General features: G+C 42.4%; 2 protein-coding genes across 7 annotated transcripts; one reads left to right on the top strand and one right to left on the bottom strand.

Annotated features, from left to right (window-relative positions):
* Positions 1 to 965: 965 nt before the first annotated feature.
* Positions 966 to 15273, bottom strand: fam120b (family with sequence similarity 120B). 5 transcript variants are annotated; one of them, XM_052478004.1, is made up of 11 exons: positions 15110 to 15273; positions 12141 to 13162; positions 11860 to 12040; positions 11616 to 11717; positions 11321 to 11481; positions 10803 to 10895; positions 6398 to 6604; positions 4526 to 4628; positions 2385 to 2714; positions 2083 to 2139; positions 966 to 1980 (listed from the first exon to the last, which is right to left on the bottom strand). In XM_052478004.1, exons 2-11 carry the CDS (start codon positions 13155 to 13157, stop codon positions 1937 to 1939), a joined length of 2295 nt encoding a protein of 764 aa, XP_052333964.1. In that variant the 5' UTR covers positions 13158 to 13162; positions 15110 to 15273; the 3' UTR covers positions 966 to 1936. The 5 variants fall into 5 exon arrangements, with proteins under 5 accessions (XP_052333964.1, XP_052333965.1, XP_052333963.1 ...); XM_052478005.1 differs by having other exon boundaries at positions 12141 to 13159; positions 15110 to 15220; XM_052478003.1 differs by lacking the exon at positions 15110 to 15273 and adding an exon at positions 13567 to 13709.
* dld (deltaD) lies at positions 13721 to 23984 on the top strand. Of its 2 annotated transcripts, none has more exons than XM_035801203.2 (11): positions 13721 to 13918; positions 18866 to 19156; positions 19594 to 19654; positions 19760 to 20017; positions 20757 to 20817; positions 20928 to 21058; positions 21334 to 21503; positions 21709 to 21925; positions 22044 to 22875; positions 22994 to 23120; positions 23248 to 23984. In XM_035801203.2, the coding sequence occupies exons 1-11, from the start codon at positions 13853 to 13855 to the stop codon at positions 23251 to 23253; spliced, it is 2220 nt and encodes a 739-aa protein (XP_035657096.1). In that variant the 5' UTR covers positions 13721 to 13852; the 3' UTR covers positions 23254 to 23984. The 2 variants fall into 2 exon arrangements, with proteins under 2 accessions (XP_035657096.1, XP_035657097.1); XM_035801204.2 differs by lacking the exon at positions 13721 to 13918 and adding an exon at positions 18095 to 18745.
* The last annotated feature ends 967 nt before the right edge of the window (positions 23985 to 24951 follow it).

The raw sequence follows: 24951 nt of genomic DNA, 5'->3' as shown, positions 1-24951 counted from the left end.
CTGAACCCTGTGACATCACCGTATCAACAACCTGGTCCTTTTCTCCTTTATTTTTTCTGGAGAAATCAAATCTCTTTCCTGCTCAGTCTATATGTTGCTCTGCCACCAAGGTCAAGACATCTGTTTATATAGCTTTGTTTTTAATTTCAGTATGTGCTTCATTTTCTACAGATAAGAGGAAAGAGCTGTGCTTTGACCACTGACCAGGGAATGTGACTTACCACTTGTTGCAGGTGTTCTCCTTGTCAGGAATAGGGAGGCCCTGCATGGTACACCATGCATGTCATCACCCAGCTCTCTCTCCCCATGGGTAGCCCCAGAGATTCTCAGTGTAAGCCTAGCGCTGCTCGCTGCCTTCTATCGGGAATGCGGCAGCATTCTAAACACTGATAATGGCAGTGGAGCATGGCAGTTGGTTTTGATAGCATTGGATGTTGCTCTTGCTCAGGGTCTATGACTTCATTTTGAAAATGATGACAATCACATCTGCGTGAATAATCACAGTAAATTACATTGAAATTATAAAATACCCTAAGTGATACTTGATATAAATACATCAACAAAGTCAAGTCATCTCTCACCACATCTCTGAAGTGATGCTTTGGAGTTTGCTCAGATTCAGAGTAACTTGAACACTACCTCAGATCCCACTGGACCCAGACTAACATCCTAGCAAAGGGAGAAAATTTAGGGGTAAGAAAGTGGCAATTGAGCCATTTAAAAAAAAATATTCAGCATCTCTATCAAGGGAAATACAGTGTTCTTTCAAACAATGATCTACATATATTTCAGGATATTGTGTATCCATGATAATAATCAGTATTCATGTAAACAGTACATAAATACAAAAGAAAAAGTGCTCTCTTGGCACAACTTACCCCGGGCATGGGGTAAGTTGAGCCACAGGCCAGGGTAAAGTTAAGCTGCCTACACATTTCTGTACCAAATTAAAATATTACCACTACTCTTATAAAACCATGTCTATTTTTATTTCCCAAACACAATTCAACCCAATCACAATCACTTTAAAATCATTTAAAGCATATTTTAAAAACACAGGTTTAGCACCTAACAAACACTTTGTACTTGTTAAAACACTTTTAACATAGGCCTTGTTGTCATCTCATATCCCCAGCAATAATGCCTTGCATTACGCCAGGGAAGAAAATACTTAAATTTGCTCAACTGGCCATTGCCTCAACCATTGGCCCAATTTACCCCAAGGCAAACATTTTGACTATATTAGCCCACACAGCTACAAGGATGCACTTTTATGCTAGGTTTAGGACCTCATATTGAAGCTTATACAGACCTCAAATGACATATGGAACGATCTTAAAAGTATCTAGTTAGAATTGTCATGATGCTTGTACCTAAACCTAACACATTAAATAAATTTGACTTGGTGAAAATATTTTTGGAGGACCCAACTTGCTTACCACTTTTTCCATGTGGTTTCTTCCCTCACAGACATTAAATGACCTCTTCCTAAACATTTGGTCAAAATTATACATTTTGTGTCTTGTTTCCTAGAAACAAGAGTGGCTCAACTTACCCCACTCTCACCTATCCCTTCTTATTTTGGTATGTCAATGCTTACTTTGGGATTTCAGATGCTAAACCAAGTGAAATGTAACTGCTCCCTCAGGTCCTCTTTCACCTCAGGTCCTCTTTCACCTAATAAGCCCCTTTTCCTCTCCTTGTGACGCATATCCTCTCCTATTGCAACCAATATCTCATACAGTTACATGACCTACATTTCTCCAAGCCAATCCAACTGATAGTGAGGTTATGGTAACACAAACTGTGTTCACAAAGTTCAACACAAGTCAGTCTAATATCAGACACATCCCCTGAGTGTGTTGGGCTGTGCTGCTCTTAACAGGGCAATTCTGTAAGATGGTCCCAGCAAGGCATGTCCACTCAACACTGACAGTCAGGGGAAATCAGGATGGGGGTTCTGCCACCTACAGTAAAAACAGAGGGGCAAGACAAATCAGAATAAAAATAAATCTCAAGGCAATGCAGAATGAATGGATGCAGCTTGCTCATGCAACAGTATAACAAACGCAGACACTCACCTAGGTGCCAGGTGGTATCTCCTCCTGTTTGGATGTGTTGATCTTGGTCTGTTGTGTTCTGTGAAAAATATAAAATATTATTAATTCTGAATGATATATGATTATGAATAAAATCAAGTTAAACATTTTTTAATTAAAAAAAAAAACATTACGTTTTAGTTAGCTGGTTGAAAGTCATTCAACCAACAACAGAATCAAATTAGGTTGCTACTGCTTTGTTGTTGGCTGGTTGGAATAAACCTCAATGGCACTACGCCCTGGCCCAGGCAGCAACCTGCAGCTAGTGGCCTGTCTGTAGCCTACCATGTGTCTGTGCTCTAGGACCTCTGCTCTGGGGTATGTAGTGTTGAGGAGGGGGACCATGCTGTCCTGATGGGGATCTGGTCTGGGGTCTGTAGTGTTGAGGAGGGGGACCATGCTGTCCTGATGGGGATCTGGTCTGGGGTCTGTAGTGTTGAGGAGAGGGAAAATGCTGTCCTGATGGGGATCTGGTCTGGGGTCTGTAGTGTTGAGGAGAGGGACCATGCTGTCCTGATGGGGATCTGGTCTGGGGTCTGTAGCGTTGAGGAGAGGGACCATGCCCCGATGGGGCTCCTCTTTCACTCCACTGCTCACTGTGATCCACATGCTTCCCTGAGGAAAACACCACACAAAATATTTAAATGCTCTTTTAATTATGAGTTTGAGTCTTGGTATAAATATTTCCCTGTGGAGACGAAACATTAAGAATCACTCCAAACACAAACCATACAATTCTGTGCTCGCAAAGCGCCACCACCATCTCCCCACAACCCTTGGGTAATGATTACTGGTTGGGTCTAAGACATAAATTGAAGACATACCTTTGTGTACACCGAATAAAAGAAGTAAAACTTTTTTTGCAGCATATGGGATCTATAAAATCAGGACAATACTTGTATGAAAGACAGAGACTTAAAGTGAACATTGGCAAGGAGACAATTATAAAAAAAAATGTTTAAAGCCGTTAAACATCAGCCTCACACACACACACACACACGGTCGTGGTGGCTCTGTTTTTGTCTTGTTTTTACTTAGCCACTCTAATGATTAGAGGGGCCTCATTATGTTATTAGGGTCAGAATGTTTGTTTCACCTCAGAGGAACTCAATATTCTGGGAGCATAACAATGTTTTACTGAAAACCATTGTAGGGCTGTGACGATACCAATATCTCAAGATTTTTTCTATGGCAAAAATGAAAACACGAAGCAGACAAAACTCTTTGTTCCGTTTAAAAACCTGCTGTGTGTTAAATATTGTGCGCTATAGCTCGGGAAAATAAATACATGTCACTTGATGACTACATAACGATGTCTGTTTCCAACATTAGGCCTGTTTTCCTAAATCATTGAAATCCGCTTCGTGTTTTGTTTCCTTGCTACGATCCTAAGGAGTATCAACATACTGCTATCGTCCTGGCCTTACTAAGCGTGACAGTTTTGGACAAGTTCCCATTCCCATCTATACTTCAACACTTATTTTGAGTTGTTAGATTTTGTTTACAGAACTAGTCGCTTATTCCAAACTTAAGCCCCCTTTCCACACTCAATATCTCATAGTATTTGTGGCCCACAGAAATAGGGTATCATACATGAATTCAAATACTGTGTTTGGACAAAGAGCAGACATTACAAATCAAATCATAGCAGCCCAAGCAAAAGCAACCAAAGCTAAACAAAATGTAGTTCATATTTCACGTGTTGTTCAATGTCAAGAGAACAAACAGATGGAGAACATTTTTCCGTCCGGGTTCTTTTAATCTCCAAAAAGAACCACAGTACGCTGGATGCCAGATGAGCAGTGGGGGTTGAGGACTTTGTAACAGGCTGGTTCTGGGATGTTATAATTTGGTTGTCTTGTTATGTTACCTAATATAGATCACATCCTATAAAAAGAAACCCAGAATTATTCTTGTTATGACAAAGCATCTTGAGGAGCCAAAATGATCTTCCACTGGAACTTTGCCAATGGACTGAGGCCCAGATGGATCTTATTATAGACTGTAGAGACTACTGGGTATTGTTCCCCCACAAGGGGCACCAACAGTCCTACATGGTAGAGTACACATTCTCTCAACTAGAATTCTTTCCTTTTATTCAGAACATATGGATAATAATGATAGGCTGACTCTCCGAGCGTGGCAAAGAGTAGCAATGTCTTTGCCTCAGTAATCAACCAACATTGCAGGATAACTTTGAGGAGGATCCATGTTGTCATGGATTTTTTTTAGTAAATAGTATAAGCATATACAAATGTTTTGTAGATACAGTATATTGAACAGTGATTACCCACTAACTGGGCAGAATGACATATTAATAGGACATTATTAGCACGAATGGACTGTGTTTATGTAAATCTGTGTGCATTGTTCACCGACACTCGAACCTCAACATGTTTCATTAGTAAAATGAATGGGTCTCTCACCGGGATGTGTTATCCGTGGTCTGGACTGGATGGTCCGGCCACGCCTGCTGCAGATTCCCAGGACCAGCTCTCTCAGAAAACGGAACAGGGACACCCAGGATGCCTAAACAAGACGAGCCAAGTTCAGTAAGAAAAACACTTCCCCGCTGAGTGTACACACAAGGTAGGGTTTCCCCTACATGATTTTGACTTTATTGGTTTCAAAGACAACTTTGCCACAATGTCTGGAAGTTGCTTTTGGGGCCTCATCTGAGGATAGTCACCACAGACATAGTAGCTAATAGCTATAAATCAAACCTACCACCAGTTATGGTAGCTCATATCTACACAAAACAAAAATATAAAACGCAACATGTAAAGTGTTGGTCCCATGTTTTATGAGCAGAAAGAACATATCCCAGCTTATTTCTCAAATTTTGTGCACAAATTTGTTTATATCCATTAGTGAGCATTTCTCCTTTGCCAAGATAATCCATCCACCTGACAGGTGTGGCATACCAAGAAGCTGATAAACAGCATTACACAGGTGCACCTTGTGCTGGGGACAATAAAAGGTCACTGTAAAATGTGCACAACAATGCCACAGATGTCTCAAGTTGAGGGAGCGTGCAATTGGCATACTGAATGCAAGAATGTCCACCAGAGCTGTTTCCAGTTAATTTAATGTTAATTTCTCTACCATAATCCGCCTCCAACGTTGTTTTAGAGAATTTGGCAGTATGTCCAACTGGCCTCACAACCGCAGACCACGTGAACCACTCCAACCCAGGACCTCCACATCTGGCTTCTTTACCTGCAGGATCGTCTAAGACCAGCCACCTGGACAGCTGATGAAACTCTTGGTTTGCACAAACAAAGAATTTATGCACAAACTGTCAGAAACAGTCTCTGGGAAGCTCATCTGCGTGCTCGCGGTCCTCACCAGGGTATTGACCTGAGCGCAGTTTGGAGTCGTAACCGACTTCAGTGGGCAAATGCTCACCTTCGATGGCCACTGGCACGTTGGAGAAGTGTTCGCCTCACGGAAGAATCCTGGTTTCAACTGTACCAGGCAGATAGCGTGTATGGTGTCATTTGGGTGAGCGGTTTTGCTTATGTCAACATTGTGAACCGAGTGTCCCATGGTGGCGGTGGGGTTATGGTATGGGCAAGCATAAGTTACAGACCACGAACACAATTCCATTTTATCTATGTCGATTTGAATGCACAGAGATACCGTGACAAGCTCCTGAGGCCCATTGTCGTGCCATTCATCCGCAGCCATCACCTCATGTTTCAGCATTATAATGCACGGTCCCATGTCACAAGGATCTGTACACAATTCCTAGAAGCTGAAAATGTCCCAGTTCTTCCATGGCATGCATACTCATTCAAACATGTCACCTATTGAGCATGTTTGGGATGCTCTGGATCGACGTGTACGACAGCATGTTCCAGTTCCTGACAATATCCAGCAACTTCACACAGCCATTGAAGAGGAGTGGGACAACATTCCACAGGCCACAATCAACAGCCTGATCAACTCTATGTTAAGGAGATGTGTGGTCACACCAGACTGACTGGTTTTCTGATTCACACTCCTACCTTAATTTTAAGGTATCTGTGAGCAACAGATGCATATCTGTAATCCCAGTCATGTGAAATCCATATATTAGGGCCTAATGAATTTATTTAAATAGACTGATTTCCTTATATGAACTGTAACTCATTAAAATCTTTGAAATTGTACCATGTTACATTTATATTATGGTTCAGTGTATAATCAAACCTACCACCACTGTTACAGTAGCTTATAGCTATAATTATTCCTACCGCTGTTACAGTAGCTAATATCTATAGTCAATCCTACTACCACTGTGTACACTGACTCACATTTCCCTCCAGCAGCTCCTCCTGTGGCCTCCCTGAGTGAGCCAGCAGGTACTTTGAGTGGAAGAGCAGGCCGTCAAAGGTGTTCCAGGGCATCAGCTGTTCCATGGGGAAGGGGCATCCACAAGCACTGTTGGCGGCCACCAGGTGGGTCAGCCCTCGGACAAACAGAGAGCCCAGCTGAACCGCCCGGGGCTCCACATGAGAGACCTGCAGAGCAGATAGAAATAGAATCAATAGAGCTCACATGATTCTCTATTCTACATGACAGACAACCATATCTGTTCTACACCATATGTTTCTATGGAAGTGTTCTGTAATGTATCGTCCTAACTGTATGGCATGAAGACAATAGAAGAGTATGCTATAGCACATACATTATGGAGCCAGACAAGTTACAGTAAATCAACTCTGCCCCAGAGAGTTGATCTGCACAGAGAGAGGAGAGGCACGGGTAGCAGCATGACAAGAGCAGTAGCTAGCTAGCCAACAGGCAGATGTTCCCTGTACAATTCCCTACATATTAAGTAGGACAGGAACGCTAAAATGTTTAATTTGGCTCTGTACTCCAGCATTTTGGATTTGTGATCAAATGTTTTATATGAGGTGACAGTACATAATGTCACCTTTTATTTGAGGGTATTTTCATACATATCTGTTTTACGGTTTAGACATGAAAGCACTTTATGTATCTAGTCCCCCCCATTTGAAGGTATCATAAGTATTTGGACAAATGCAATTACAGTGTATTAAATTTAGTCAAAAGTTTAGTATTTTGTCCCATATTTCTAGCACACAATGACTTTCATCAAGCTTGTGACTCCACAAACTTGTTGGATGCATTTGCAGTTTGTTTTGGTTGTGTTTCAGATTATGTTGTGCCCAGTAGAAATTAATAGTAAATAATGTAATCGCACAAGGATGTCTTTTTGGAGTCACTTTTATTGTAATTAATAATAGAATATGTTTCTGAACACTTCTACATGTATGTGGATACTACCATGATTGCGGATAATTATGAATGAATCTTGAATAATGAATTGTGACAGAGGCCTAAATAGCATACGCCCCAGAAAATGCTAACAACCCGTTTAGGTAATGGTGAGAGGTTAGCATGTTTTGGGGGCATGATCTTTGTGCATCTGCAATTTTACATAAAGTGCTTTAACTTCTAAATGGTAAACCAGATATTAAAATACCTTCAAATAAAAACTGACATTCTGTATTGTCACCTCATATGAAAATGCTGGAGTATAGAGACAAATTAAGTTTCAGCTTCACTGTCCAAATAAATACGTAGGGGAGTGTATTTACCCTTAGGTCTCACCTGGTCCCTCCCATAGGAGATAAGAGGGCTGATTAGGCCCTGCCAAACACATCAGCCCAGAGACCTGCCTGTCGCCTGCTTCCCATTCAAACACATCAGCCCAGAAACCTGCCTGCCGCCTGCTCCCCATTCAAACACATCAGCCCAGAAACCTGCCTGTCGCCTGCTCCCCATTCAAACACATCAGCCCAGAAACCTGCCTGCCGCCTGCTCCCCATTCAAACACAGCTTCAGCTAAAGCAAACTAAGAGAGATCAAGCTAAAAGGATGCAGTCAGCAGCCTGTGCCTTCCAGGCACACTGCCCCTAAACAAAGCACTCATCCCATATCTAAACACACATACAGGCAAGCAAGGGAAGCTACTACTTTGGGGCTTGTTTAAAACAGAGTATAGGCCTAAACTGGCCAATTTGACACGTAGTAATTTGACAATGTGTGGCTACACTTTTCCTGTTCATTGGTTGAAAGTGGCAGTTAAGTAAGAAACACATACTTGTGTGTGGGATCCCTGGCCAATTAGAAAACCAGTTACAATTTTCCTTGAACATTTCTAAACTTAGTCAAACCTCCTTTCCAAAATTTGGTGTTTTTTTCTCTAAATGCTGAAGTAAGAATACTAATCTCCAGCCATGGATCCACCCTCAGTGAAGGGGGTAAAAAGTTGGGAAGAACCATGTCTTTTAAGGAGATGGGTGCAGCTGTCCTCACAGCAACTTCCCCAAAGCATAAACATTCAAATCTTTTCCAACCAGACGCCTGAGACAGCCAACAATCCTGGGGGCACCCCTCTGTGTTCAGGACAACCGTCTCCTGTCCATTACACAAGAGAGGATCTTACCAGTGTATATTTGAAACAGCACCGCACATCCCATTCTGCTGTACAAGCTTAGACGAACAAGTGTCTCATGACCAGGGTTGCAAAATTCCGGGATCTTTCAATAAGTTCCCTGGTTCTCCCGAAATCCCAGTTGGAGGATTCCCGGAATACAGAGGGAATAAGCAGGAAATCTGGAATCCTCCAACCAGGACTTCTGGAAAACCAATGAATTTATTGAACGTTTCTGGAATTTCACAACCCTACTCATGACTAGTAGAAACTAGGAATTGTCTAATTTGGAGCCCTTGCTGTTGAATAAAAGGGTTTATTGGTGTGAGTGTGGATGAGGGCTGAATGCGGGCTCCCAGCAGCTCCCTAATGCAGTGGCATCTCCTGATCCCCAGCCCTAGGCTGAATGGACATTCCCCCAGTATGAGAAAGCACTGCAGGGGGAGAGAGATTAGAGAGAGAGGAGAGTGATAGAGACTCTCCAGGGGTATCAGGCTGCTCCTGGAAAGTCTCCTGCCATCTGTCTCCCCCTCCTCCTCTCACTGACCCTCCCCACCCCTGGCCTTCTGAGATTTCAGGCAGATGTGACATACTTCCCGAAGGGATGCAACAATGGTGTGAGGCAACAGGTGCGCGTGGAGCCCTGGAGTAGGAAAGGCAGACAAGCTTACACACACTCTGATCTGTCCAGCAGCAGGCGGTCCCCACCCCGCCCGGCGCATTTGCCTCTCTCGCTCCCTCCTCCAGTCCACCCATTCAACACCTGCTAATGTGCACTTACTAAATAGAAATCTCCCCAACACAAACAATCACCCCATATAGTCTGGGATCTAGTGTTACACAAGCTGGAGTTTACTGAAGCTGTTATATAAACAAACACACAAAATCCTTACAATGTTCAATGATCACAAGAGAAAGAATGGAGAGTTACACATGAGTGTGCACAGTGAGTCGATTTCTATAAATATCAGAGTAACAGTAACAATCCTGATTTGACAAGAAAAGAGAAACTGACTGATGCTAGCTTTAAGGAGGACGCTATGGAGGCACTGTAAATCAGGAGGTGGCTTCCTGAATGTCTCCCACTAAGCTTTAATTTGTCATTGCTATCATCCATTATCTCTACTGTAAGTAGCCACTATCAACCCGGGCCCAGGAAAACCACCGCCCGCTCTGGGCAGCTGGGGCAGAAATAGCAGGCATAGTAAGGTTTAAATTAGGGTGGGGAGCTGCAAATAGCTGCTGTGGTCAGTGTCAGGGACAGCTTGGAGTCCGTCGCCAAAGCATCGCTCTCAGGTTCAGGCCACAATTAGAGCAGTTTGGGCAGGAATGTCGCAATGCAACCCCAAATTACACCCCCACCCCCAGCAGTTTCTCCTGCTGCATCTTCTTGCATATTGAGAGTCAACCGAGTTTCTTCTGTGGGACTTGCTGTATCGTGGAAAAACGGCTTTTTGACTATCCAATTCTCCCAGCCTCATTCTCTTGTTGTTGTCTTGGGTGTGGTTAGGGATGCATTTGTTTGAATGTGTCTACACAGTTGTCATGTAAGTGAGTGAATAATGCCTGCCGGTGTGGAGACAGACATTCACAAGACTTAGGGTGGGCCAAATAAAATCAGTGCACCCTACCTGCTATTGTCTCTCAGTCTATTGTCTCTCAGTCCACCTCAATGACTGGGTAGGAGACATATAATAATAATAATAATAATATATGCCATTTAGCTGACGCTTTTATCCAAAGCGACTTACAGTCATGTGTGCATACATTCTACGTATGGGTGGTCCCGGGAATCGAACCCACTACCCTGGCGTTACAAGCGCCATGCTCTACCAGCTGAGCCACAGAAGGACCACATATGATCATGGGCTATACACTATACACTCTCCAACCTAATTAGCAGGTTGTCCTCACATGCAAAATTAGAAGACTTGGATGAGTAGTATAAAGATGCAGAGCATATACTGGAAAGACTTCTATGCCTTCCAACTTTCTTCAGTTTTTCGAAAATAGAAGGGTCCCACTTTAAAACAAACAACTTTAAAAGCTAAATGAAGTCTTCACAAACTCTGAATAAGGCCTACATAGATGCTACACAAATCATTTATCATTTATAAGCAAATGTATAACTATATAAGTAACAGGTCTTTATATCTGACACTTTCAGAAATGTGACAACCCTTTTATAAAGCATCTATAAAGACCTTAAATGGTTTGTATGAAACAGCCAGAGGACACTAGCGTATCTCACTCACCCTTGTGTGAAGCAGTTCTGTGTAGGATTTGTACCTGACACAGATGGCTTGGCTGAGATATGCATCTATGTCTTCCAAGGAGAGGTGGCTCACCTAAAAACAAGCATGAGAAGTGTTCTAGTCTGAGGGTAATGGAAACACAGTCTTGTATACAAAACAAACATCCAAGAATGAGAAATCACTGAGAAAACATGAAAAGGGCATTATGCATATAGCACCCTAAGTGCAGCAGTAGACATAACTAGTGTTCCTTATTAGACGCTGATAGCTTCATTGTCTAGCGAGAACCACAGAGAAAAAGTTTGAATCAGAGCATCGGGGGGGTAAATGATCTATGTGATAATGTCAGTCCTCTTTTCATAACAAAGTCCAATAATATGAGCTAGAGCAACAGCAACATTGTAAAACCCCAGAGGGGAGACTGGTTCATGTAGACTAACACTCTACTGAGACAAGAGACTGAAGTACAGGCAGACGGAAAAAAAACACTTCACACTAAAACATAGTATTTTCCCCACCTGCATGGCAATGTAGGTCACAAGGCACAGCACAGCCATCAAAGAGCCATCCAGACGATCATGCTCCACTGAGAATTCATCCAACTCAAATATAGCCAAGAAGGTGGCGATGCGGAGGCATTTTGTTTCGGAGTCCTTCCCAAACCATAAACGCTTCAAATCTGATTTTCCAACATGGTAAGGAAAATATTATTTCAAAGTGAGATAAATCTATCTACAGCACTTTGCATCAATATGCAATCAACTTCTTATTCCACATGAGTGGTTAAATTAATGTTAAGAATTCACAACATACCAGAGTGGTTCAGGGGCAAGGGAGAGACTACTTTGGGGTCCTTTAGTGGGTTTCCAGGAAAAACAAACCATTCCCTCACAGCTGGGGCCTGTCCACTACTGTCTGAGAAAAGATGCATGATAAGTGGCAACCTGCTTCATTGAGTTGGTGCCTGGTAGTAAAACAGACAACAAATAAGAATGCAATGTTGTAATAACCATGTAATATTGTAATAAGAACGTAATAACCACGTAATATACAATACCTGGATATGTGGGTAACAGAATGCCGTAGATGCGTTCTCTGCAAGATTGATACACAATTGCCTGTGGAGTGAGCTCAGCATCCTCCCTGTCTTCAAGTGTATTACTGCATTCCACCACACCATCATACAGTACATTGTATACCATAAAACACTCTGCTCGCATGTGCTTTTCTTTGGCTGCCTGTAAAACAGGACTCAAAACTATCATCATATTGTTTGGGCTTTTTATGTTATCTCTTTAAAACTGCAACAATTTATGTCTGCTTCTTATATTGAATTACCTGGAGGATGTCAGGACTCAAGTAGCTCTTCATCAGACACACAGGGCTACGAGGAGAGGTATCACTAATGTCCCATAGTGGCTGTTGACCAGGAAGTAGATAGTACTGTACTCCTTTCTCCAGAACCTCTCTATCTGTTAGAGGCAGACAGCTAACACCATGGGCTCCCTCTCTGGACAGCTTGTTGCTACTGATGAAATCTGCTACAGCATAAATCTTCTCCCCTTGAGGTGGAGACTGTGGATATTTCCTCCTGTAAGCTGCCAAGGCATCGCTACGCAGCCGCTGCATCCGCTGCTCTGGCACCACGTCATTACCAAGGAGACACGCGAGCAGAGGGAGCTCACTCTTCTGCAGTTGGAGGGCGTGGCACAATTTGTCTGTGGAAAACAGCACGGTGGTCATGGTGTCTAGCCTTAGCTGAGCCACAGACAGATAGGGGACTGAGTCATAGATGATGAAGTCTGTGTCCTGCCCCAGGATGCCCATACAGTTGTGACGGAGGGCAAAGCTGGCGATCTCATAGTCGGCCTCGCGAACAGAGCACCAGGTCTCCTGGCCCAGAGACTTGAGGGCAAAGCGAGAGAAGGTGGCCAGCCCTGAGGGGAGGCAGAACAGCTCCCGGCCAGGCTGTTGACCATGATACTTTAAATAGTGGAACACCCTGGCAACCTCCTCGTTGACCTTCAGTCGCCGATTCACCCACTCCGCCCGTTTTTCTTCTTCCACTACCCCGTCGAAGAAAAACACAAGTCGGATACCTGCAGTCACGAATGCACCCACAAACTCCTTCAGGCAATGCATATACTCTTTCCACTGACCACCATACACCCAAGCTTGACAACTGTACCAGTGCCTCAGACAGGCCATGCCATCCACCACCAGTGTAGGAAGAGGGATGCTACTGCCCTGTTGGTGACTGTTGACATGCTGCCTTGCCATCTCCCTGAAGTCCACCATCACACAGGTTTCTGGACAACATTTCTCCATAAAATACTGCAAGCCTTTTACACCCATTCCTGCTACAAAGACAAACAAATGAGATAAATACGTTTTAAATAGTGTGCTGAGCTATTCTGAAAGGAGCAATATTTTACACAAGCTCATACCAGTAAATGTATATCATTCAAGTGCATTAATGACTGACTACATGGATAATGCTCACAGAATATTCAGGGAAATAATTTTCACAACAATTTAAACAGTTTCAAAGGTGCACGCTCACTTTGCGCGCGCTTAGTTATGCCTCCCTGCCCATGCATTTCAGTCTGCAGGACTTGCATATAACAGTAGCTACCTAGCTAGCTAAACAACCCCTGGGCCTGGCAAGCAACTATGGGTTTGAACTGTATTCAATGTATTGCAGTCTGCATAACTGTGTGTACGTGATGCACCAAATATACTTCCTTAATGTGGTATTACTTACTTCAGCGTTAAGATAACGTAGCAGAATATGTGCTAGCTCGTCTTCAGCAGATAGGACCACTTCCTGTTTTGAACTGGACGCGGAGTTGCGTCAGCACGTAAGAGCCAAAAACACACGTGAGCGCAAGGATACTTTTGTTGAACTTTTACACGGTTTATTTTGTTTGTTTTGTTTTTATATTTCATTTATTTAACCTTTATTTAACTAGGCTAGTCAGTTAATAACAAATTATTGTTTACATTGACGGGCTACATCGGATAACGCTGGGCCAATTGAGCGCCGCCCTATGGGACTCTCAATCACGGTCGGTCGTGATACAACCTGGATGAAGACTGTAACGTTCTGTAACAAGGTAACTCGAATCTGCAACATTTGTTTCGGTTTTTGAAACATCACCAGAGTATCCGTTAGGGACCTTGCTACATAAAGCTTTAACCTATTTAATAAGAAGTAGGCCTAGGTTATGATTCAGGCCTAACTTAAATGTTGTCCCTCTTCATACCCTAATAATTGTTTAACCTTTTGAAATAAAGTTGAGGAAAGCGTTTAATCAATAGTGAAGTTGGTTAACTAGACATAATATTGAATTGATGTTACGGCCTACTGCTGTTGAGGAGAAATAGATCATCCAGGAGTTATATTACTGCGCACACAAAGCTCTATATTCTATTGTGTCAGTGTCTTGAAAAGTGTGAATGGGTAAGAGCATATGCGGGCTGTCACCACAGGTGCTTACATCTGTTCATCTCTGGGCAGATGCTCCCAGGGACATGGGGAGCCATTCTAAAGGGGCACCGCCCCGTTAAATCCACCATTCAGTGGGATGGCGTTGTGTCGTAATTCAGATTGCAGAATTGGGGTGAGGGGCTCATAACAACGGTCTGATGGTATTTTATCGCTGGAGCTCATCCTGAGGGGGAAATAGCGAAGGTGGTTGGTTTTATGGGGGTAGGGATGCAATTGGCTAAAAACAAAAAAGACTGCAGCATACAAAGTCACAACAATATTTTTCAGCTAATTTATTAAGCCTATTTTAGCCTACCTTAGGCTATGAATTTATTTTAGTTGATAATACAACGATGCAAACTATTTTGCAGTGCATACTTTAATTTGTAGGCCCAGAGGCCTTAATATATGCTATACCTCTAATCCATTGAATATGGGGTTTTCTCATGCTCATATGTTTACATGACTAGGTTATAGACCTAGGCCTACGTCTTAATATTGCAGTGTGGATCACCTCTAACCTTTTATTGACTCCCCCCCCAAGGATCCACCCTTGACACACAAGTTTTTTTTAAATACCCTGAAGAGAGGCAGATGTTCTCGGTAAAGCACGCGCCTGCCCACCATTCTGCTAAAGAATTCTAGAGTGGCTCAGCAGTACAAATCCGTCCTAAAGAATGCACACAAATACAAGCGCGCACGCGCGCTCTCATACACAGACCCACACAAACAAAGTTACCCCAATCTCCCCCCATGACCCCAACAACATACAGGGCACAAAAAACGACCTTTTTGAAATGTGTTTTTGTCCACTCACAGAGCAGCTGGCCAGAGTAATCTGACTTCTTGAAGACAAATTAATCCCATCTCGTTCATAGAATCACAGGTAAAAACACGGGTAGGCTATTGTCATTAAAATAGGGGTAGGGCCAAAGCGAACAGATGATTTGCTATTGAGTTTCTGTCGTCATGGGATGATGCTCGGCTGTTGCCTATCCTTCATCTGGAAGCAATCGAGCCACGCGACAGATTCTTTATCATTGTAATCAACACAAGCCTTTGCAGCATCACACAGGATGCCGACGAGAGATCCATTGTCCTAAAATAAATCTAGGCCTGGAGGTTCAGCGCACTAAACAAACTACGTCTTATGTCTGTACTCCAGTTCAGTTATATCACTGAGGGAAACGATGGAGAAAAGAGATGCCTCAGCACATCTCACCTGTTGCCTGCATGCCTATTTGACAAAGCAAAACGTTAGACACTTCTTTTATTAACTGGTGTCTGTTGATGTTGTTCAAAACAATATACATTCATGTATTATTTACAACTAATAACATATTTATGCAACAAAGTTATAACAGCAGGTCATCATTTTGATCCAAAGGAGCAATTGCCATACCGCGGTACATCAAATAAGGTCCTAAATTGACGATTGGGTTGTATCAGTGTACTGTTAACATAGCAACTCAGGCGTTGGCCTATCTGGTTGTTATGGTGTGATGTTCACAGTGTTTATGTTCCCACGAGCAATCTATCTGGAAAAAGTTCTGGCTTCCCTAACCATATGGTCAGAATCATACCGTTGCAGTCTCTTTAATATGCTTCCAGTCCAATTTGGATGAAGACTGCAATATGTAGAGAAACAGTAGAGACATGCAGTTGAAGTTGGGGGGGAAACGCCATTTGGTGAGGAGCAGATGGTTGGCTTGGGGGGCTGTCCGCATCTAAAGGCGTGTCGTGCCCTTCAGATAGAATCCCCAAGGGCTCCCCCTTGTATTCAAAATCAATGAAAATTAAAGCGCAAAGAAAAGATGAATAGTCAGACCTCGAGTCCCTCCTTTGTTCATTGGAGCTACTGGTGGGCAGGAGTTAAAGTACAACAGCCCCCTATAGAAACACTTAAGTTAAACAGTCTCCCCATAGTCCACCTTCAGAAAGAAGGGGGAGTTCGAATAAGGAGCTTTCTGCTTGATTTAACCAAGACAGAATCGCGTGGCATAAATTAAGTTTGAAAAGAATAAGTGTAGTGAGCATGATTCTGAAGGATTTCACCATGCCTTTCAGTTACGCTTTGCTGCAGTAATCGAGAAATGTGTGCCACGTCAATATAATAAATCTCTGATTGAAGACCGATATGATAGAAGTTTGCGGGAAGTGGTGAATGCGCAAACCTCAAGCACGCGGAATTGCGCACACAGCAAAGACCTGTAAAAACTTGGAGACACATCCTTCGGATTACTGCATTGAATCAACTGGTTAAATACAATTCAGTTCTTAGAACACATATGGCCATGTAGACACATGAATAATGGTATTAGTCATAGTGTTTAAATGTTTTCTCTACTACTTTTCCTTTGGGTACAAAGGTAGGCACCTATTCCAAATCTTTATTTGGATGTGTCATATCTTGAACATTATAAGGACTGTAAACAAAAAAACATCAGTCAGACATTATACACACAATGTCTTAGTAAACTCAAGAGTAGATTAAAACACACGAAACAAAAACTTTGCATAATTGCGCATGGGATCAACGCTTTCCTTGTATTTAAACTCCGCTCAAAAATGTAAATGTCGTTGTTGCCACCCGCCAGAAATTGAAATTCCGTTTCAATTAGCGTCCTAATTAAGACCACCCCGACACACACACACACCCTCTCAGTGTCACCAGAGAGAGGCAGAGTAATCAGCTTAGAGCAACCAATACAAATGATGTCCTCTTTCACATGACACAAATGTGTTTCTAGAAGTTTCAGCAATGAAAAAGAATGGACAGTTTACCAGATTTGATAGGCTAGGCCTAGTTGAAAAATCTCTGTTGTTGAATAATATCGAAATAATCAAAAAAGGGACGACTTTTTTTCCTGGAATAGCAAACTACTTGTTTTTTTAACTGGACATTGTTGTAGGGACGGCAGCGTGCGCCGAGGGGAGCTCTTTCTCCCTAGTACATTGTGGAGAGAGCAGGTGCTGCTGCCTGAATTAACATACAGCTGAGTGAAACAAAGAAGAAACGTATTCTTACCCCCGCACAATAACAAAGTGCCTTAATGACAGCCACGCGAATGACACACACCAGCTCAGTTTTTACTGCCCAGTGTATAAGAATGGAACATGGAAAATCTATATTAAAGTCAACACAATATTTACAGTTGTAAAAAATAAATAAAAATGAAAGCAATTCACCTGTTGACGCTAAAAGTTTTCAAAACTCATAAAAGTGTTGAGGAAACCCATGGTACATGCGTAATGTGCAAGCATCTACATTTGTGTAGTTTGGTTATATTGAATTATATCGAGATAATATCCTTAGTTTTGGGCAAGATTTTTAAAGAGCTATGGGAAAACCTGTTTAGGCTATAGTTGATCGATTTTTCCTTTTGATTACATGTAACTTCATGTTGACCATTAGTTTTACATTGTGGTTAAATAAACTAATTGTAATGGTGTGAACAAACAGTTTATGTTGGCAAACAATAACAAAATAAAAAAATGAAATCAAAAGCAAAGTTTCAGAGAAAATGGGGATGAAAAACTGAAAAGAAGTTTGAAATAATCTTACATTGGAGGCCTGAGCTATTTGGAACGGGTACATGGAGCCTACATGGGTCTTACGATGTGGAGATGTTCTGTGATGTAATTTGAGGTTTATGTCAGAGAGGGATGTAAAGGATTCTTGAAGGTTAAAAATTTGTTGGAATGTAAATGAGAATGTTTTGTTTTGTGCCATGGGGAAGGAGGGTTGCACATTTTACAGCTCAGTGACCATTTGGCGATCTTTTGAGAGGGAGGTTTTGAAAAGTGTCCCTTTGTGACAGCTCGAGCCAGATTGGGGAGTAGCTCATTTGCATCTCATTACTCTAGCAGCGCAGTCTGTATATAACCAGCCGCAGACTGACTGGGATATCAGACACACGCATAGCTACATAGGGAAAATAACTGAGAAAGCCTTGGGGAAGTGTTTTGGATCAGTACAACTTTTTCTCATTATCAATCAAGGGGAAATAAATAAAACACAATCAACCCTAAAATTGGGTTGTCTCCTTTGCACCCTCAAATCAGAAGTTGTGTTGAACTGCATTATCTCATAACTGGATTGGAATTAACGCCTTGGCACGGAATTTCGAGTTTATTCCCACATTCTTCGTCGGGATTTTTTCGTCACCAGCACCACTGTTGAGGATTACATTGTACTGTAAACGTTGTTCAGGAAGATACACTGAGAAGCATCGAGATAAACTCCAGTTCCATTCAAAACGTCTGAAGACCTTCCGAATTTTTTAATTGGGACTTTTGATAACGGAAAATAACTTTCTCGATGATTTTCTGAGCTGGGTCATACATAAATTGCCCTGGCTCGTGGACATTTAACAATTTATTGAATATTCTCACCGCAATGGGACGCCAGTCGCTCGCGATAGCTGTCATCCTTTGTGTCTTGATATGCCAGGTATTGCGAATTTGACTCTCCCTTGAATTGATTTGTAATTTAAGTGGAGGCATATTCATTAGTCATGTGTACATATCGAAAACATATTACAACCTTAATGTTTTTATTGTGTTTTTACAGGGTCTTGGTTCAGGCGTTTTCGAGTTGAAGTTACAAGAGTTTCTCAACAAGAAAGGAGTGACAGGCAATACAAACTGCTGCAAAGGAGCCTCTGGGATTCAGCAGTGTGAATGCAAAACGTTTTTTAGAATCTGCTTGAAGCATTATCAAGTTAACGTAACACCGGAACCCCCTTGTACCTATGGCGGTGCGGTGACTCCTGTCCTCGGATCAAACTCCTTCCAAGTGCCTGAAACAACTGCAGAAGCATTCGCCAATCCTATTCCATTTTCTTTTGGATTCACGTGGCCGGTGAGCGTTTCAGCGCATTTTTGTAAAATTATACAACGTCGGCTTTGTCAGCATGCTCAGGGTTCACCACTTATGGGGCATTGACAATGTCAGTAACGGTCGTGAAATGTAGTCTATATTAGGACAGGAGGGGGACTTGGGCACGTTTAACAAATGTTATCAGGGTGGGAAACTTCACATCCTCATAGATGGCATATAATTGGCAGCTCTGCGTGAAATTCTGAAACGTTTCATTTTACAGCTATGAGTAAGTGTGAAAGTGGTTGAATTAAGTGTGAAGCCTAAAGGTGGCACACCTTTATTATTAGGCCTAACAGATGCCAACCTTCACATGAGAAATAGTCTGATGTTTATGGACAGTGGTGCCTCAGCATCTTATAACCCTTTGGTACAGTTGTTCATAATTAGATCTTTTCTCCTTCTTTTTCTCTCAACAGGGGACATTCTCTCTGATCATTGAGGCCCTACACACAGATTCCGATGATGATCTTTCAACAGGTAAATTCCATAGAGTGCAACAGGTCACCAAACAAATGTACATCATCATTAATTGTAAATATGTATCGGGATATATGTACTAATTCCTGTATTCACAATTTTCAGATAACCCTGAACGTCTGATCAGTCGCTTCACCACTCAGAGGCATCTGACAGTGGGAGATGAGTGGTCCTCTGATTTACAGACTGGTGGAAGAACAGAGCTGAAGTACTCCTACCGATTTGTTTGTGATGAGCATTACTACGGGGAGGGCTGTTCTGTTTTCTGCCGTCCACGAGATGATGCCTTTGGTCACTTCACCTGTGGGGAACGTGGTGAGATCATCTGCAACTCAGGATGGAAGGGAACCTACTGCACAGAACGTAAGTAGACTGCACCCTCCTTACTTTTCCTTTCCCATACTTAGCCTACTTTAACATTTGTTGTTCCATTTTTCTTTTTCTTTGACAAAAGTATTCTTAATGTGGTTCATTTGCAGTCTTTAGTCAGAATACATGATGTGTTATTACCAAATAGTTTCACTTATCAAACATTTGGGTTGCAACAGGTGTCTATGCTACTGTTTTGGCAAATTTAAATGAGAGAAGTTTGCCGAATAATCACACGCGTGCCATAGATTAAATGTAATGCCTGATTGGCTACTTGGCAGTGCGCTTGGCGTTGATTGGCTTAGTGCGGTGAGGCATTGTTGGAAGCGGGCAGCTGCTGAGTGAGAGTAGACAATGGAGCAGCTGTCCTGCACTGGCACCATGTACACCAGCTGTCCACTCTTATCTGCACAGACTCGGGGACATTAAGGGGAGGGGCTGTATGAGCAGAAAAGAAAAAAAGGGACTTCTGACCCATAGTTAGGAGAAAAAGAAGCCTTTGTGTGTGAATCTTTTGTGTGGGAGCAACTGTGTTAAGCAGAATGTTGGTCCCCCTGGTGACAAGGGGAGCATATTTTCTAGGTAATGGCTAATGGGGCCACCAGCCCACTGAAATGAATTACCCAGTGTTTAATGAAAAGGGCCCATCTGAAAAGAAGCTATGCTGGTATAAACACATGTTCCAATGAGTTAGATTCCCATGATTCATGTGTGATGGTTTCTTTCAATACAGCGATCTGTCTTCCTGGTTGTGGTGAGGAGCACGGGTTCTGTGACAAGCCTGGTGAATGCAAGTAAGTCCCAATGACCTGTCCAGCAATGTGTTAAACACCAGGCAACAGGATCACAGTTTGGTATAGTTTCATATATGCCATCTAACAATTTGCATTGTGTGTGGTTACAGGTGTAGAGTTGGCTTCAGTGGGCGTTACTGTGATGACTGCATCCGCTACCCAGGATGTCTTCACGGCACCTGCCAGCAGCCATGGCAGTGTAACTGCCTGGAGGGATGGGGTGGCCTCTTCTGCAACCAAGGTGAGTTCTGTTTATCTACCATATGCAACTGACTAGTGCTCTTCTGTCATTATCCACCATATTCAAACTCTACTGGTCTTGAGACAGCATACAGTATCTGTTCTTTAAGGCACTATACCAATCAGGTTCAGAGAATAGGACACTGCAATCCGAACTTGGTGAAAACATTGGTGGGGGGTGCTTTCTTCGCCTCAAAATAAGTCGTAAAACATCCTGGATATCACTGTACATTAACTCTCAGAAGACTAAGCCACATGTGCCATTGTCTGTTTCAGATCTCAACTACTGCACACACCACAAGCCCTGCATGAATGGAGCCACTTGTACCAATACTGGCCAGGGTAGCTACACCTGCTCCTGTAAACCCGGCTTCTCTGGGGCCAGCTGTGGGATTGAGGTCAACAAATGTTCTGACAACCCCTGCCGGAATGGGGGAAGCTGCACTGTAAGTAGTTTGGCTGAGCTGCCCCTCATTAGTTACATTAGAAAGCATTTCTCAGTGATGTAATGTCACATAGTCTGTGGTTCTTTTATGCTAGAGCTGGCAAGCATTCCTTCTGGTGAATGTAGCATGTTGATAACAAGTTAATAACAAGTCGTTAGGGAGTTGTAACTTTTGCTAAGCAAGTGCTTTGTCTTTCCTCTGACAGGATCAAGAAAACACCTACAAATGTACCTGCCCCCCTGGCTTCTATGGCAATAACTGTGAGCTCAGTGCCATGACCTGTGCCGATGGGCCTTGCTTTAATGGCGGACGCTGTGCTGACAACCCAGAGGGAGGATACTACTGCCAGTGTCCTCTTGGCTATGCCGGATTCAACTGTGAGAAGAAGATCGACCACTGCACTTCCGACCCATGTTCCAACGGTAAGCTGAAACAAAGTTCTCTAGTTCTGTGTTTACCAGTTTAGTCTTTCTACTGTAAGTATGAGGACATGAATGAATACTGGAAAAGGGGGTTAACATGTCTTTCTAATGTCTCCAGGTGCTCAGTGTATGGACCTTGTGAACTCCTACATGTGCCAGTGCCCTGAGGGCTTCTCCGGAGCCAACTGTGAGGACAACATTGACGAGTGTGCCAACTACCCCTGCCAGAGCGGTGGCACATGCTCGGATGGCATGAACGATTACACCTGCACCTGCCCACCTGGATACACCGGCAAGAACTGCAGCTCGCCCATCAGCAAATGCGAGCACAATCCCTGCCACAACGGAGCCACCTGCCACGAGAGGAAAAACCGCTACGTGTGCGCCTGTGTGCCAGGCTACGGCGGCCATAACTGCCAGTTCCTCCTGCCAGCCCACCCCCAGGGACAGCCCGGGTTAGAGGGAGCTGATAAGAGATACTCTGATGACCAGGACCAAGGCACATTCCCCTGGACCGCGGTGTGTGCTGGGATTATCCTGGCGCTGCTGCTGCTGGTGGCCTGTGCCGTGCTGGTAGTTTACATACGGGTCAAGGTGCAGCAGAGGAGTCAGCAGGGAGACAACCACAGTGAGAGTGAGACCATGAACAACCTGGCCAACAACTGTCAACGACCTGAAAAGGACCTATCTGTCAGCGTGATCGGCACGACGGGGGTCAAGAACACCAATAAGAAAGTGGACTTTCACTCGGACAATGCTGGAGGAGAGCAGAATGGCTACAAGTCGCGATACTCGTCAACGGATTATAATCTGGTGCATGAGCTGAAGCCAGAAGATGTGTCGAAAGAGGACCAAGATAAGAGCGAGGCAAAGTGTTCCGAATCAAATTGTTCCGAATCTCTGTGTTCGGACAGTGATTTCGAAGATAAACACAGAAAAAGTTTAAAGAGGTGAATATCTACACATTTGGATATAAATTATGTGCCACATATGGGAGTAGTCATGCTTCTGTCTGAGGAGTCTTGGTGAATGTTGATATTAATGTATTTATTTTTCTTGTGTTCTCAGTGACGCCTCAGAAAAGAAACGTCCAGAGGAGTCGACATGCAACGAAGCATCGATGTGCAATGACACAAAGTACCAGTCAGTCTACGTCATATCAGATGAGAAAGACGAATGTATCATTGCGACTGAGGTGAGTTGTGTTGGCTCTTTTTCACCACTGCTAATATCTCTTTTCAGTTTGCATATTTTGTTTTCTCTGGTCCGCGAATGGCTCAACACTCTGAAACTAAAGCATCTTTCCCTCTTGTCTTTCCCAGGTTTAACACCACAGCTGAGCTGTAGCTCGTCTTCTCTACAGGAGGTTTTACTCCGGTGAATGCTGCTCAAACCCAGGGGGAAGGTTTCCCTTCGTGTAACTGCTGCTGTGAGACTAAGACATTGAAAGTGATATTCAGAATGAGCTGGTTCTCAACTGAAGTAAGCACAGTGACTGCAGATAAAAAGGATGTTGGACCACACTGGCCCGCGCTCTCACAAGTTATGTTTCCCAGGAACGTGCGTAATATGGACTTGTTGCACTGCCTGTGAGGACAGTTTTTTACCTCATTGCACTATGGAGGGTTGCTTTTTAATATGTATTTAAACATACACATTTGAGTTAATAATGAGTATAATGAGTATGCACTGACTGCAGTGTGTATTTGTAAATCCTTTGAGCCAGTCTTCTGAATTGGTTTAGAGAGGGGAAAACACTACCTTCAAATTTGTTAAAATACTGTTTTTCTCAAAGATGTATTCTTTTAATTTAATTACATTGTGTTCCATTTGTTTGTGATTTTTGTAGAGTACATTTTGATATAATTTAAGTTCATTTTGTTTGTTTTGCAAATATGTATAATGTATATAAGGCACTTCAGGTCAATGTGACTTTGTTTTCCAACATAAATGTATTTAAGAAGCATTGTACAGAAGCTATTGGAAATGTTTTATCACTGTTGCCCATTAAGGAAATCAACTAAATATTTTTCCAAAATAAATAATGTATGAAATAATTAACATAACGTAGAAGTGTCTTTGTGATATCCACATACACCATAACATGTCACCCAAAACATCCAACATTGAGTACTAGAGTTACTTCTCTTGCGTTTTCTCTTTGACATACAGTACATGCACACAATGTTTGACCTCAAGTTCTCTAAGTAGTCTCACTGCAAACTTTGTGAGTATTCTTGGCCTGATGCAACATGCAACTGTCTCCCTATGGTACCTCACTAAGTGAGACAAAGACACACCCAGTAATCACAAATTACTACCATCATCTTGATGGCAATTTATTTTTAGGAAGAAAGAACCCTCTGTCAAAAAAAGCCCCCCCCCCCTCCTGGAAAATGTGCTGGTCAGAGTTTTCCAACTTTGTTTAAACCTTAGTCAATGTCATTTAGTAAGGCTGTTAGTGATATTGTACAAGTAACCGCCCTTTGTACTCGTCAAATACTTATCTGGTCCACACTCAAGGAGAAACCAAACTAGCATGACAAATGGTTACAAATATACACTTTTGGCTTTTACACTATACAATATACACTATACACTTTTACACTATACAATATACACTATACACTTTTACACTATACAATATACACTATACACTTTTACACTATACAATATACACTATACACTTTTACACTATACAATATACACTATACACTTTTACACTATACAATATACACTATACACTTTTACACTATACAATATACACTATACACTTTTACACTATACAATATACACTATACACTTTTACACTATACAATATACACTATACACTTTTACACTATACAATATACACTATACACTTTTACACTATACAATATACACTATACACTTTTACACTATACAATATACACTATACACTTTTACACTATACAATATACACTATACACTTTTACACTATACAATATACACTATACACTTTTACACTATACAATATACACTATACACTTTTACACTATACAATATAC

The sequence above is a fragment of the Oncorhynchus keta genome, chromosome 24, assembly GCF_023373465.1.
Source record: "Oncorhynchus keta strain PuntledgeMale-10-30-2019 chromosome 24, Oket_V2, whole genome shotgun sequence".
NCBI classification, from domain to species: domain Eukaryota; kingdom Metazoa; phylum Chordata; class Actinopteri; order Salmoniformes; family Salmonidae; genus Oncorhynchus; species Oncorhynchus keta.
Note: the sequence above shows the minus strand (reverse complement) of the source record. Positions and strands in the feature narration are given on the sequence as shown.

Coding starts and splice junctions, on each gene's coding strand:
- dld (XM_035801203.2), top strand. CDS start 13,853: ATGGGACTCTCAATCACGGTCGGTCGTGATACAACCTGGATGAAGACT. Junction 20,818..20,927: donor GACAAGCCTGGTGAATGCAA/GTAAGTCCCAAT, acceptor GTGTGGTTACAG/GTGTAGAGTTGGCTTCAGTG. Junction 21,059..21,333: donor TGGCCTCTTCTGCAACCAAG/GTGAGTTCTGTT, acceptor TGTCTGTTTCAG/ATCTCAACTACTGCACACAC.
- fam120b (XM_052478004.1), bottom strand. CDS start 13,157: ATGGGTGTAAAAGGCTTGCAGTATTTTATGGAGAAATGTTGTCCAGAA. Junction 6,605..10,802: donor CAGAACTGCTTCACACAAGG/GTGAGTGAGATA, acceptor TCTGCTCTGCAG/GTCTCTCATGTGGAGCCCCG. Junction 2,140..2,384: donor TCCTAGAGCACAGACACATG/GTAGGCTACAGA, acceptor TATTTTTCACAG/AACACAACAGACCAAGATCA.